Source organism: Urocampus carinirostris, chromosome 8 (genome assembly GCF_059441175.1).
Source record: "Urocampus carinirostris isolate Australia breed hairy pipefish chromosome 8, RoL_Ucar_1.0, whole genome shotgun sequence".
Classification (NCBI taxonomy): domain Eukaryota; kingdom Metazoa; phylum Chordata; class Actinopteri; order Syngnathiformes; family Syngnathidae; genus Urocampus; species Urocampus carinirostris.
Genome location: NC_142356.1, coordinates 2,074,260 through 2,089,560, shown reverse-complemented (window position 1 = coordinate 2,089,560; position 15,301 = coordinate 2,074,260). Strand labels below are relative to the sequence as shown.

Sequence of the window (15,301 nt, the reverse complement as noted above, 5' to 3'; positions counted from 1 at the left end):
CAAAGAAACAAGCAAACACCGATGCTGGGGTCCCAGTGAGCTGGGAACGATAAAGCGCTTCGTGTTTTGTGACGGCTTCGGACGGAGGAGCAACCTTTTCTGATGACAAGTCTTCGGTTTCTTTCCAGGAGGAGTGTTCCACATGAGTTTAAAAAAAATGACGGGACTACAGTCAATAAAGTATGTTGAAAAACAACCTGTCAAAAATGTCAACCAAGTAAGGGGTTTGTATGTCAAGTCATGTATATCTGTGACGCCCTTAATCACAGAGTCTCAAAGGGCTGCACAGATCAAAGACTATTGCAAACTACAGACTATTATGACACCATCCCCTGATCTAAAACCTACATGAGGGCAAATAATACGCAGATATTGTCAACATAAAATATAGGTTATTTATATGCTATAAAATAGAAGTGTGTTTTAAGCTTAGATGTAAACATTCCCACTGAGGTTGCAGATCGAATCTCAGGGGGGAAGACCATTCCACAGGACCGGGGCCCGAATGGACAACGCTCGAGAACCAGCTGATTTCTTCTTGGATCTTGGGATCATTAGTAGACCAGCATTTTCAGGAACAAATGGGGTAATTAAATCTGAAAGATATGAGGGAGCAAGTCCATGCATGATTTGGTATACTACCAACAGAACCTTGAAATCACATCTTAAGCTAACAGGGAGCCAATGCAGGTTAGCTAAAATCGGGGTCATGTGATCAAACTTAGTTAAAAGCCTCGCTGGAGCATTTTGCACTCTCTGAAGGCTCTTGATTTTGGAATTCGGGAGGCCGGAGAGTAGTGCATTACAGTCATCGAGACGGGAGGTAACAAACGCATGAATTATAATCAGATTGGGACAGCATGGGATGAATTTTAGCAATGTTGCGAAGATGAAAACAACGCTGTTCTAGTAATATTCTGTGTGTTTGAAAATGTGAAAAGAAAAACCATGCAATTGGTTCGTATGACGAAAATATTGTCGGAAAAGCATGAGAGGTTAGTATCTCAAAAATATTGGGAAAAACTGGGGTTAGGGTATGTGGGGAAAAAATGTCCCCCTATGTTCATGCTCTGAGCCTTTGCTTGGAAAATATTGGTCTACTAGTGGTCCCAAGAGCCAAGAAGAAATATGCAGGTTGGAGAAACAACTCAACATGACTTGATCCACGTTGCAATGGAGGCAAGGTCGAACTACATTTGAAAAGCCAAAAGAGTCAGGCTGACAATGTCTCGTCTTGTTCTCCAAGACAATAGTCGATTCTAATCTTAATGTGGGACAGACACCGACATTTGGTTCTAGACCAGACATAGACACTCAAGACTTCAAGAGGTTTCTCTTCTTCAACTCGGGCGATACAAATGATCAGATTATCATCAGAAACCTCCAAAACCATGCAGGACATGCGATCCTTGTAGACCCGAATGCCCAGGTCTATTCTAGAGCTTCTTTAAGTGATTCAAAGGTCTTTTATTGGTCGAGCACGCCTGCTCAGAGGGTCATTCAGTAACAAGGCAACGAATCGGATCGCTTTTCGGCTCATCTTTTAATTCGAAAAACTAAAAAACCTCAAACACGTTTCCATTCCGATGGGAACAGGCATCAGCCAATCCGGCGTTGCCGAGGAGGGTTCAGGAACATAAAGGTGCTAATTCTAATCCCGTGCCGCATCAGCACCGTTGGTCTTCATCTCCAGATGCCGAGAACCGTCATCAGGCTCAGTTTTCATGTGTCTGAGGAGCAAGAAAACGGCAAGGTTCTGGGGCAGCTCCGGCACAGATTTCGGTTTTGCCCGCTTACCTTCCCTCCTCGACGTCCACGATGTTCTCGGGCAGGCTCACGTTGAGCGTTTCGGGCAGCAGGAAGACAAAAACGCCGCTCAGGATCCCGGCGGCGGAGAAGACGAGCGGCGGCAGGAAGAGCCAAGTGTCCTCCAACAGGATCACCATCGGGGCCAGGGCGCTACCGATCCGGGACAGGCAGGCCGTATAGCCCATCCCGCACTGCCTAAGGAACCAGGGCGTCTCCTTAAGGTCAATCTGTTAGTTCGCGGCTAACCTGCTAGCATTGTCGACCGATAAAAAAACGGAAGCAAACTTTGAACGGGCTACACACTTACGCCTAAAACATACCGACTGCTCGGTTGCTGCGACATTTCTAACTTTAAGCACTTTTGCGCACGTTATCCTGTTTGAACCAGAACCATTTGGTCTCACGTGGCACAGTAGTAAAGCGGAGTCACCCTGTGCATGGGTGGGCGGCCAAGACAGTATAAGACTAGGAACTATTTTAGCTAAAACGGACTTCTTTCACGTCACGCTGAAAAAATCTCCACAACTATGTATTCAAACTTCCTGGCATCCAGTAAAGAGTTCAACAAAAACAGCGGAGAAATTATTCAGAAGACAAGGAAAACACGTGTTTTGAAGCGATCGATTCGACGAAAGATAATAAACAAAAGAATGCTCCTAACAAGAAAGGGACTTTTCCGCCAAAATGGACTCAAATATATTCCTGGTGACGCTATGAGGAGGATGATAATGGAGGCTACATGTTCTGTGATGCGTGTACCCAGCGTGACAAAAAAACTGGATTGCATGAATCGTTTCGCGATACGAACTTTCAGAAAAGCACATGGGATCGGCACAACGACAATGAAAACCACAAAGTAGCTATGGAAATTCCGTTGCTGCAATTGGACATTGAGAAGGCATCACAACTGTGGCGGGACAGCAAACCACGAAGAATATATGAACTGAAAAATCTGAAGTGATTAAAACTGCATGAATATTGTCAGGTTTTCAATGTAAATCTCTTGATTTTCTGTCTCAAGGTAATTAGCTTGTTTTTATATTATTAAATATAAAAACAATGTTTCTCATACAAACACACATAAAGTAACGTTTCAACAATGAGTGTAATTATATCTCTTGTACTTTTATCAATCTTGTATTCTTTTATTTTGAAATCGTGTTCTTGTCTGTACTGATTCCTCTGACGTTAATAAACACTCCTTCTCTCTGTTCGGGACCTCAGCCAAGAAGGACGTGAGTTCTTTGCTCCCACCATTATGTAGAATTAAACTATATACATGTATTTTATCTGTGCAAATATAGCCACTAAACAGTTTTAATAATGTCTATCCCTGACAAATATATAGACTAATATTTCAGCAATATTATTTTGTATAATGTACAATATTTTTGTGAACTGAAAAATCTGAAGTGATAACTGCTTTGTATTACCAATTCACTGTGATGATTAAAACTGAATTAATATATAGATTCATATATTTATTTATATATTTGTTGCCGATTTACAATTTCAACCCCGTTAACACAAAATTTTGGGGACCCATAGATCTCCTTTGGGACCCATAGATTTAGCATGCGAGTCCCCGGGACCCATCACTTTTCACAGCTCAAATCAACACTGTATACTCAAGTGGAAGAACTTGAATCGGAGACCAAACCGTGGCAGAGCTTCCCGGAACCGAACCTCCCTTCCCATCCCCGTCGGAACAAGCCTCGGGTTCTTACCGAAGAACCGTGGGAAAAAGCTCAGCCGAGTAGAGGAAGGCGGTTGTGAAGGCCGCCTCCGAGAACCCCTTAGCCACCACCGCCACGCAGGTCCGCAGCACCGACATTTCTGGAAAGCAGAGAGAACTTTCAAGTCTGAAACGGGCCAGAGTCCAACCCTTCCCCGCGGAGGCTCACCGAGCGGGATGGCCGTGTTGACGGCGACGAGCGTTCCGGTGGCGATCAGGAACCCGGCTTGCCCGTTGCGCCGTCCGATCCAGTCCAGGACAAAGTAGGTGAGGATCTTGGCCGGCGTCTCGATGGCGCCGTAGATGAACTGCGTGAGGTAGATGCTAACGCCGAAGCCCGAGATCCGGAAGCTGATGCCGTAGTACAGGAAAGCCGCCGAGAACCAGAAAAACCCGGACACCAGCGTGATCTTCCTCAGCTGTGGCGTCTTCAGAAGGTCCAAGAAGGAATGAGTCTTGTTGGCCTCGTTGGAGACCGTCACCTTGGCCAAGATCTAAGACCACAGACACTTTTAATGGCGGGCGAGGACGAGGGGTGCGGGTGGCAGGCGGGCCTACCTCCGGCTGCAGTTTTTCGCAGTTTTTCCGGTTGGTTTTGGCGCAGCGAACAAGACACCGGTGGGCTTTGTCGGTCTTACCGCTAGCGAGCAACCAGCGGGCTGACTCGGGCAACCACCTGGAGAGCGAAGGTAAGAGCTTAAGCTGGAATCCCAGTCCTAAAATCTCAACCGTCAGTTCAACCCAATAAAGGCCTGAAAAAGGACCAACTGACAGAAAATGACGTGAAAAACGACACTACATCAAATGTAAAAAATGACTGGAGAACGACTCAGAGAAAAACAAAAAACTAAAACAAATCACCCCAAAAACGACAAAAAATGACCTTGGAAATCACTAAATAAACTACTCAAAAAAAGTCCTGTTTATTTGTGACGCTCTTAATCACAAAGAGTCTCAAAGGGCTGCACAGACCACAGATTATTGCAAACCACATAGTATTGTGACACCGTCCCCTGATCTAAAACTGACATGAGGGCAAGGAAAAACTCAAAAACCTCAACATGAGGAAAATGGAAAATAACTTAAAAAATACTTTAAAACGACTGAAAAATGACTTGGAAAACAACAACAAAGAGCCTAAAAAAAAAAACCTCCAAAAGTGTACCTGAAAAATGACAAAATAAACTACCAAAAACAAACTGAAAAACGACCCCAAAAAGGAGCCTTCAAAATAATTAGAAAAATTACAAAAAAACACCCAAAAAAAGCCTCTCAAAGATGACCAAAAATAACAAAAGAAACTACCTAAAAACGACACCAAAAACTCTCCCCTGAAAAATGATCCCATTAGACCAAAAATGACCCTACAAATAAAAAAATGACTGAAAAAGGAGCCGAAAAACAACCAAAAATGAACCTGGAAAATGACAAATAAGCTACCTCAAAATGACCAATAAATGAACCAAATTACCTGAAAACTTCAAAACACCTGAAAACGACCAAAAAGCAACAAACAAAAAGAAAAAACATTGAAAACGATCGAAAAATCCCCCAAACGTACCTGATAAATGACCCCAAAAACACCAAAAAAATGACCCTTCAAATAAAACTAAAATATGACTGAAAAAGGAGTCGAAAAACAACCAAAAACGGACCCGAAAAACGACCAATGAATCAACAAAATTACCTGAAAATTTCAAAACACCTGAAAACGACCAAAAAGCAAAACGATCAAAAAATCCCCCAAACGTACTTGATGAACGACTAAAAAGCCGACTCAAAGACCACTAAAAAGCAAGTTAAAGAAAAAACACAAAAAAATTGAACAGAAAATGCCTCACTCCAAAAAAATGACTCAAAAATGGCCGGAGGTATCATAAAATCCAAAATTTGAACTTGAAATCAACTGTTTTTTTCGAAGCCCCGTCTTTCCCCGCGTTCGTTGGGGAAGGCCTCAAAAGGGGCGGGACTTACTCACCAGCAGCTGATGAGAGCGGGCAGGCACGGCGCGGTAACGGCTAGCATGAGGTGGCGCCAGTCGCGGATGGCGTAAGCTAGCAGCGCTAGCAGCATGTTGCCGACGCTCCACGACAAACTGATGAGCGTGCCCGTCAACGTACGATGCTTCACGTCCGTCCACTCGATGCCTGAAAAAGCCAAGCCGTTAGCGGGCTCACCGAGTAGCGCTAACCTACTAGCGAGCGAGATTAGCGAGCCGGTAAAGTAGCGCTGACGAGCTGGCAAGCGATATTAGCAAGCCGATGAAGTAGCGCTAACAAGCTGGCAAGCAATCGTGTGAAGTAGACCTACCGTGCTAGCAAGCAATATTAGCAAGTAGGTGATGTAACGCTAACGAGTCAACAAGCAAGGCTAGCAAGTGGCTGAAGTAGGGCCAACGAGCTAGCAAACGGGATTAGTAAGCTGGTGAAGTAGCGCTAACAAGTTGGCAAGCAGGTGAAGTAACGCTAACAAGCGATATTAACGAGCGGGTGAAGTTGCGCTAACAAGCTAGCAAGCAATATTAGCAAGCAGGTACTGTAACGCTAACGAGTTAGTAAGCAAGATTAGCAGGCGGGTGAAGTAGCGCTTACAAGCTAACAAGCGATATTATCAAGCGGGTGAAGTAGCGCTTACAAGCTAACAAGCGATATTAGCGAGCGAGGAAGTAGCGCTAACAAGCTGGCAAGCAAGATTAGCAAGCGTGTGAAGTAGAGCTACCAAGCTAGCAACCAATATTAGCAAGCAGGTAATGTAACGTTAACAAGTTAGCAAGCAAGGTTAGCAAGCTGGTGAAGTAGCGCTTACAAGCTAACAAGCGATATTAGCAAGCGAGTGAAGTAGCGCTTACAAGCTAACAATCGATATTACCATGCGGGTGAAGTAGCGCTAACAAGTTGGCAAGCAATATTAGCAAGCGTGTGAAGTAGAGCAACTGAGCTAGCGAGCAATATTAGCAAGCAGGGAATGTAACGCTAACGAGTTAGCAAGCAAGATTAGCAAGTGGGTGAAGTAGGGCCAACGAGCCTGCAAACAGGATTAGTAAGCGGGTGAAGTAGCGCTAACAAGCTGGCAAGGAAGATTAGCAAGTGACTCGGTTTCTTTTAAGATAGTGACGTGTTGATTGTGAACTGAACGGCTCAGGGAGCCATTTCCCTTTGTAAGTGACGTGTAATCAGTGAACGTGATGGCTCGATAAACCAGCTCTTCGAAGTGAGTGACGGCTTCCCAGATGGTGGCGTGTCATTTGCGAACGATAAGTCTCTTTGAGCCGACTCTTTGAAATGAGCAAGTCGAGGGCGGCTTCCCAGATGTTGTCGTGTCAATTGCGATCGATACGTCTCTTTGAGCCGACTCTTTGAAACGAGCAAGTTTAGGGCGGCTTCTTTTGAGATATCGGCGTGGTGTTGGCAAACCAATAGGCTCGGCGAGCCAACACTTTTTAGCGAGTTGTTCCGAAAGAGCCGGTTCTCTAAAAAGAGGCAAAACGGCGCAGGCCGCGACTCACCAAGAACGGATCCGATGATGGACATTCCGCTTAGCATAACGCCGCTTAGCGTCCGCGACACGGCGAACATCGTGTAAGAACTGGAGAAGGCCGAGGTCACGCCCAGCAGGCTGGTGCCCGCCAACGCCGCCACCAGCATCGATTTACGACCAAACCTGCGCACAAAACCGCCGGTTAGCCTGTGGGCCCGACGGTCGCTAACGCAAAGTAAACAGTTAGCTTGTTAGCCGCTAACGCACACAACCGTCAGTTAGCCTGTTAGCCGCTCACATCGAGTCTGGCCAAGAGCGATCACAACGTAAGCTCGATATCATAATATTGCTGGTGAATCGGCATCCAGGTTTACTTCGCTCTGACCATCCTGCCTTCTACCGCTTCTTCCTTTGTCCCGTTCTCCCCTCTTCCATCTTGCCTTGTCCTGTCCCATCCTTCTTTGTCTTGTGTGATCTCGTCCTCTCCTGTCCTGCCGTCTGTTCCTGTCCTGTTTTGCCTTTTCGTGCGCCGCCCTGTCCGTTCCCATCCGTCAGACCTTCTGTTCCAATCCTGTTTTGGGCTGTCCTACCTCGTCCTGTCCTGTTCTGTTCCTAGCGCGGACCCAGACGGAGATTCCCCACCATGTGCAAACGCCGAAAAACAGAGAAGGAGTCGGTCCTCCTGCAGCTAAAGGAGCAGAAAGTGAAAGAAAGCGATGAAGTATTGGATACTTAGCCGTCCTGCGTCGGTGGCGACGCCAAGTCTAGCGAAGCGCGATAAAAACCCGAGCTCGAAATCAGGATCTCGCGCTCCAATCCGTGTCCGATGTACCTTAGCCTTGACCGTCCTGTGAGCGGAACAGGACATCGGGCTCCTCGCGGCCTTCGCTTCTCTCGGCTCGTCGTGCGCTAAAGCGGAAAACGCGGATTGCATGACGGATTTGGGCATACGCCGTCCCGGCTTCACCCGTGTTGTCCTACGCTGCTTGTTGGGAATCGATAGGGGCCAAATTCAAGCACTTTTTAAGGACTTTCAAGGCCCCTTTTTCCACTTTCTCCAGTGCCGTTAAAAGAAGAAACCTGGAGTGAGTCATGTTTTTTGCAGAGCCACAAATCAATTTCCCGTTTTTAGTCCCGTCTGTACATGTATTAAGACTCGATTTTGAGTAAATCGCCAATTTTTCCGTTTTTGAGACCAATTTCTGTCCGTACACGTGTCGGGTTCAAATGAAAATTATACATAGCTTACCACTTTAGTTTCACAGGAAGTTCTTCCCAATCTGATTTCCCGCTTCTTTTTTACACGGCCCCTAACAAATGTCGCTAATTGATACACATGTCAAGGTGCAGGGGTGTCCAACTCATTTTAACTCGGGGGCCACACGATAAAACAAACATTCTCTTGGGGGCCGGACTATTTGATTCGAGAGAAAGAAAAAGAGAGAGAAAGAAATAACAGAAAGAGAGGCATAGAAAAGTAGAGAGGGTGGGACAAAGAGAGAGAGTGAGAATCAAAAGAGATGGAAAGAGAAAAAGTGAGAGGGGGAAAGAACAAAATCCAAATAGATATAGAAACAGAGAAGAAGAGAAAAGAGAAGGAGAGGACGAGAAAAGGGGAGAAAGAGAGAAGGGGGAAGCAAGAGGGAGAGTGAAAGAGAGAAAATAGAGAGAAAAAGGAAGAGAGAGCAAAAGAAGGTAACAAGACACAGGGAGAATGAGACAAATCAAAAGTGAACAAAGAAAGAGAAAAAGAGAGACAGAGAGTGAAAGAGAGAGAGATAAAGGGAGGAAGAGAGAGAGAGAGAGAAAGAAACACAAGTACAGCGTTTGTGATCTGTAACCCGACTTTGGCAACATCAAGTGGACTTATTTCCACCGGCAGCTCGTTTTTCTCTTGCGCTTCTCCGAGCGTTGTCTCACGGGCCGGATTCGATCCCTTAGCGGGCCTGATCCGGCCCGCGGGCCGCCTGTTTGACACCCCTGTCGTAGTGGCATGTCGAGGTCTAGCGTGCGCCTGTCCAGTCGAGGCTTTATAGGACTATGACCTACAAACTAATGCCAGCAACAGTTAATTACAATAAAAAATAACAAAAAAGAGGGTAGTTTTAAAATAGGGAGAAAAGATGGGGCATGTTAGGCAGTTTATTATAGCTTGAGTATACAATTAGACTGTAGGAACTATATCGGGTGGGGGCTCAACAGCACCATCTGCTGGTCGACTCAGAAATATATATCGAACAATATGAATAAAATTGGAAATGCATAGTAACAATTAAATCAGGGGTGTCAAACTCATTTTACCTCGGGGGGCCACACGATAGAACAAACGTTCTGTCTGGGGCTGGACAAGTAGATTAAAGAGAAAGAAAAAGAGAGATAAAGAAATAAGAGAAAGAGGGAGGGAAAAGGAGAGAGGGCGGGACAAAGAAAGAAAAAGAGAAAGAGGGAGAGAGCGTGAGAAACAAAAGAGATAAAAAGAGAAGTCGTGAGAGAGGAGGAAAGAAAGGGAGAGGAAGAAAGAAATCCACAGAGAAATCGAAAAACAGAAGGAGAGAAAAAGAAAAGAAAGTGTGAAGGGTAGGAAGAGAAAGAGAAAAGAGAAGAAAGGAAAAAAGGAAGTTAGAGCAAAATAAGATAAAAAGACACAGAGAGAGAAAGAGACAAAGAGCAACAAAGGAAGAGAAAAAGAAATACACAAAGAGTGAAAGAGACAAGAGTGGAAAAAGGGTGGAAAGGAGAGAGAGAGAGAAAAGGAGTGAGAGCGAGACAAAGAAAGATAGAGAGAGCATGAGAAACAAAAGAGAGAAAAAGTCGCGAGAGAGACACAGAGAGGGAAAGAGACAGAGAGTGGGAGGAAAGGAGTGGAAAAGAAAGAAAGAAAGAAAGAATGAGAGAAAGAGAGAGAGAGAGGAGAGAAAGTTGACATATTTCAACCTGCAGCTTTTTTTTCTCTTGTGCTTCTCTGGGTGTTGGCCGTATTCAATCCCTTAGCGCGCCTGATTGGCCCGCGGGCCGCCTGTTTTACGCCCGTGAATTAAATGATATCGCATCTTGTAACTGTTCTGCCTTTGAGAAACCTATAGATTGGTCTTTGGCGGCCCTTTTGTGGTTAACATAGCTAAGAGATGAGTTTGGAGTCCAGATTTGAAGATGGACAGTGTTCCATGAGGCTTTTTAGATATGAGACCGAAGACTTGAACTGGGACGAATCCTTGCTTGGCGTCTTCGATTTTATCCACTCCGACGGACATTTTGTGGGGGTCCTACAAGCGCGTCGCCCTCATGTGTCATGTTAAAAACAGCGCCCCCACCTGGCCTGTGCCTAAAATTGCCACTGCACTCATGATCCAGTTTGAAGCAGCCAAGACCGTAGAGGTTAGGGCGAACCTTTCAACAGGGTGGCTGTATTTTCCAGGTCGGAAGGAGAGGTTGCTGTCAAGGTATAGGAATCTTCTGGAAAAATGGCAACAATATCAAACATTTACAAGCGCTTCACCCAAAATTCAATCGACAATCACATTCAAGGATTTCAAGCACCCGCACGAACCCTACGGGTTGTCATGCGCACAAGCCGTAAAACGATCTCATAATGGATTTCGGCATCACAGCTTCAATGATTTGTCATACGCAGGGTTGGGTAGGGTTACTTTAACTGGATTACTTTCAGTTACTTTTGGATTACTCCACAATAACAAATATTCTGATAAAGGACAAAAGAAAGTAAATATGAATAAAAGGACTCCATTTTGTGCAGGCTTGGGGAGTAACGGAATACACGGAAGGGCGAAAATGATGTTGGGAAGCTGTTTGGATTTATTTTATTTTGTTTCTGTCGCATTTCATGTTCGTTTTGCCGGAGATCAAAGCCAGGAGAGAAAGCTTACCACGTGTTGTGAGTCATCATTTGATTCCTATTTAGTTTCATCTCATCTCATTAGCTGCACCGCTTATCCTCAGTAGGGTCGCGGGGGTGCTGGAGCCCATCCCAGCTATCTTCGGGCAGTGGGCAGGGGACACCCTGAACTGGTTCCCAGCCAATCGCAGGGCACAAAGGGACAGACAACTCGCTCGCTCATTCACACCTAGGGGCAATTTGGACCGGCCAATCCACCTGAAATGCATGTCTTTGGAATGTGAGAGGAAACTGGAGTGCCCGAAGGAAACCCATGCAAGCACGGGGAGAACATGCAAACTCCGCACAGGAAGTCCGGTAGATGGATTCTTTTGTCTTTTATGAGCATATTTGGTATTGGAGTAATCCAAAAGTCATTGAAAGTAATCCAGTTACAGTAACCCTACCCAAGCCTGCTCATACGCTGGTTCTTGGGAATCGATGGGGGCCCCGGACATACTCGGATACAGAATTGTTAGGTTTTGGGGTCCACCCAGTTGGCCGGTGAAACCGATGCCCCCCGACTTTCAGGGACATTGTCAGACTTACTTGTCGGAGAGATGCCCGAACAGGACGGCGCCAAAGGTGACCCCCAAGAAGAAATAGGTGGCCAACAACTGATTCAGCCGGCGGTCCTTGCAAACCAGGTCCCACTGCACACAGAAACAGATCAAGACCGGATTCGGACGAGAAGTCTTAGAACAGGTCTGCATTTCAGGTCACTGAAGACCTCCCGGAGTCCTTTACCCGTTCTCACACACACACACACACACACCAATGGCGGCAATCCAGGCGGCTACCGTGTATTGCCCTGGGACACTTCCACCTTTAGCTCAGAGGATCCGGGAATCAAACCTGGGACCTCAGTCCCAAAACGAACGCTCTACCTCCTGACCAGGGTTGGGTAGGGTTGCTTTAACTGGATTACTTTCAATTACCGTATTTTCCGCACTATAAGGAGCACCTAAAATCTGTTTTTTAAAAAAAGCTGACTATGCGCCTTATAATCCGGTGCGCCTTATATATGGATCAATATTGAATTGCAAGGTCTCGCAACTAAGAGAAGCAGCCACCGACTCCATTTTTCGTGTAGAAGAAGTGCGCTTTGCATACTGGGAAATATTAAACAACGATTCTCTTTTATTTGTGCGTTTGTATAAAGACCCTGAAATGGCTCCTATTAAGAGACACGTTTACGACGCAGAGTTTAAACTCAAGGCGATCGGTCACGCAGTAGAACACGGAAATAGAGCAGCAGCAATTCGAACACTGCAGAAGAAGAATTCAAGGGATTCGTAGATGAGGAGCTGATAGAGTGAGCTCTTTTTTTCTTTTGTGTGTTTACGTTTGACATTTTACAGTTATTATGTTATTGCTTTATTGTTATTGTTTTGCACTTGTTATTGTTTTTGCACATTACGAGTGTCACTATATTGCGATTGCACTAACGTTTGATTTACCATAACAGTATCAGACGTTTTTTTGCGTATGACCGAATGGAGGAAAAGTAAAATGTTATGCCTTGCTGTTGTTCAAAGATGTTAAAGATGCGTCACGAAAATGCTTTACCTCAGAGAAAATAATAAAACAGCTGTTTATTCATTTTGGGAGTGAATGGAGTTGTGGAAAGCTTGTTTGTTATCTATTAATAAAGTTTGACTGACCTATCTGACTGTTTTGTTGACATTTCCTAATAGTGGCATAACGTAACTACAGCCTCTACTGTAGTGCCTTATAATGCGGTGCGCCTTATGTATGGAAAAAGTTTTAAATAATAATAATAATAATAATAATTTCCTTGTATTGTCATTCTGTGTAACAATGTACACAGAACGAAATGTCGATTGCACCTGACCCGTTGTAGCGAGCCGATGCAGCCGCAGCCAACAGAGGGCGCCGCCGACCACTTTTTAAGTCTTAGGAATGACTCGGCCGGGGCGCGAACCACCGACCTCCCAGTCTCAAAGCGGGCGCCTTACCATCTAGGCTACTGATATCATTCATTGAAGGTGCGCCTTATAGTGCGGAACATACGGTACTTTTCTATTACTCCAATACCAAATATGCTAATAAAAGACAAAAGAAACTAGATATGAATAAAATGATGACTCACAACACGCGGTAAGCTTTCTCTCCTGGCTTTGATCTCTTTGATCTCCGGCAAAACGAACATCAAATGCGACAGAAACAAAATGAAAATCAATCCAAACAGCTTGCCGACATCATTTTTGCTGTTCCGCGTATTCCGTTACTCCCCAAGCCTGCACAAAATGTAGTCATTTGATTGCTATTGAGTTTCTTTTGTCTTTTCTTAGCATATTTAGTATTGGAGTAATCCAAAAGTCATTGAAAGTAATCCAGTTAAAGTAACCCTACCCAACCCTGGGTCTAAGGAACCAGAGATGGATACAGACTCACCTCCGAGGCGGTGGTGGAGCTAAATAGAGATCGGTCGTAGACGTAGCCATAAGGACAGGATCCCGTCCAGTTCAGAGTCAGGTTGCCCCGGTCTTCGCCGACATTGCAGGATCCCAGGTTGACCAGGGTCCGGTACGGGACCGCCTCCGGTGCGGGAGCGCACTGGTGAGCCGGCGTCGCCGACACAAAGTTGTGTAGGAGGAAGTGAAGCGGCAGGATGGTCCTAGGGAGGCACAGGATGCTCAGGACCAGGAACTGGAACCTGGAGAAGCCGCCCACCTCCTGGAGGATCTCCTCGAACCTCATGGTGGCCTGGGTTGCCTGGATAAGCCGGCGTTTCTGAGGCGGGTGACAGCTTATAGGAGACTTCTAGGGATTGCATTCCTAGCTTGATTGTTGTGTAAAAAGGAGAAAATCGGACACGCCTCCTTCCCCGTGACCGCAACGGTGTCCAACTCAATTTGATCGGAGAAAGAAAAAAACTCACACGGGTGGGGGGGAGGCGTACTAGTACAGTGACACAAGAAAGAAAAACAGAGCAAAAGAGGGAAGGAGAAAGAAAAAAAAAGAAAACGAGAGAGAAAAATGAGAACGATAGAAAAAGACAGTATGAGAAGGAGAAAAAAGAGAGAAAAGAGAGAACAAGAGAGAGACAGAAAGGAGAGGGGGGGGAAGAAAGGAGAGAACAAGAGTAAGACAGAAAGAAGAGAGAATAAAAAAAGAAGAGAAAGAGTGAAAGAAAAAAAAAGAATGATAGACAACAAGGGAGGAGTGTTAGAAAGAAAACAGGAGAGAAAAAGAGAAAGGGAGAGCATAAAAACAAAGAAAAGAAAGAGAGAAGGTCAAGTCCCACTTCCTTCTACAAAGTGTCAAGAGTAGCTCGGCTCAGTCTCCCACCTACGTTTTGGCCTTTAAACAACCCCAAGCCCCCAAACCGGAAACGCGCTTTGGTCTTTCTGCAGTCGTCCACGTTTTTGAGAGGATCACGAGTCAAAGATTTTCTGCTCTCTGAGATTTCTCGATGGAGCTCGTGAAGGCTTTTGCAACGCGTGGTGACGCTTGACCTCCTCCTCCGTTAGGTCCCGTGACCCTTTTTCCGAGATTTTGCAGGACGCAGACGGGAACCGGTCTTCCTGGTCACGGACGAGATCCGCGGGAAGAACTTCCCGTTGGTTCTCGTCAAAGTTTAAGGGCCGCTGGCGTCTTTGGGTCCGTTTGGACTCGCGATGGACAAGTCTGGGCGTGGCCTGTTGACACACCTTCAAGTTAGCCAATGAGAAGCCGGAGTCACCAGGATTAAAAGACCCAATTGACAGGACACCCAAATCCCCCGATAAACTCTATTAAAAGCGGTCCATTTCCCAGGTTTTACCTGACTGGAACAAGTCCGTCGGCAGCCCCCGGGGAAATTGTAGCCGTAAAAACTGGATTTGGAACTTGGCTTTGTGTTAACATAGATAGATATATACTTAATTCATCCCCGTAAGGAAATTCACACTTCCAGCAGTATCCTTGTGTTGATTATTAACAGATTAACAGGATGGCCTCAGGGTGCTGTGTTTATGGTTTAGCAACAGCGGAGTGGATGATGTCACACGCTAGGCCAAAAGTTGGTTGTCCCTGCAGCAGATGGAAATCTTTGTGCCCAGGGTTACACCGCCTCCTGTTCACGTAGATAGCGAGTCCGCCTCCTCTCCGCTTCCCGCAGGCTTTTGTGTCTCTGTCTGTCCTAACAGTACTGAAGCCGGATAGCTCCATGTTAGCGTCCGGGATGCGAGATGTTTCCGTAAAACACAGCAAACTGCACACCCTGTACGGTTTGATGTTTTTCACCAGCACATCCAATTTGCCTGTCTTATTTGGTAGAGAGTTCACATTTACCATGATTACGGACGGTACTGAAGGCTTATAACGGCGCTAGCCGCTTAGCTAGCTCCGGCTCTGCATCCTCGATAGGGCCCCCTCATCAC

The 15,301-nt window shown here is 45.7% G+C and overlaps 1 protein-coding gene across 2 annotated transcripts; it reads right to left on the bottom strand.

Annotated features, from left to right (window-relative positions):
* Positions 1 to 1,537: 1,537 nt before the first annotated feature.
* On the bottom strand, positions 1,538 to 13,802 carry slc22a7a (solute carrier family 22 member 7a). 2 transcript variants are annotated; one of them, XM_088342962.1, is made up of 9 exons: positions 13,332 to 13,800; positions 11,463 to 11,566; positions 7,050 to 7,204; positions 5,523 to 5,691; positions 4,103 to 4,220; positions 3,714 to 4,038; positions 3,537 to 3,645; positions 1,798 to 2,004; positions 1,538 to 1,730 (listed from the first exon to the last, which is right to left on the bottom strand). In XM_088342962.1, exons 1-9 carry the CDS (start codon positions 13,635 to 13,637, stop codon positions 1,652 to 1,654), a joined length of 1,572 nt encoding a protein of 523 aa, XP_088199088.1. In that variant the 5' UTR covers positions 13,638 to 13,800; the 3' UTR covers positions 1,538 to 1,651. The 2 variants fall into 2 exon arrangements, with proteins under 2 accessions (XP_088199088.1, XP_088199089.1); XM_088342963.1 differs by lacking the exons at positions 1,538 to 1,730; positions 1,798 to 2,004 and having other exon boundaries at positions 3,533 to 3,645; positions 13,332 to 13,802.
* Positions 13,803 to 15,301: the final 1,499 nt, after the last annotated feature.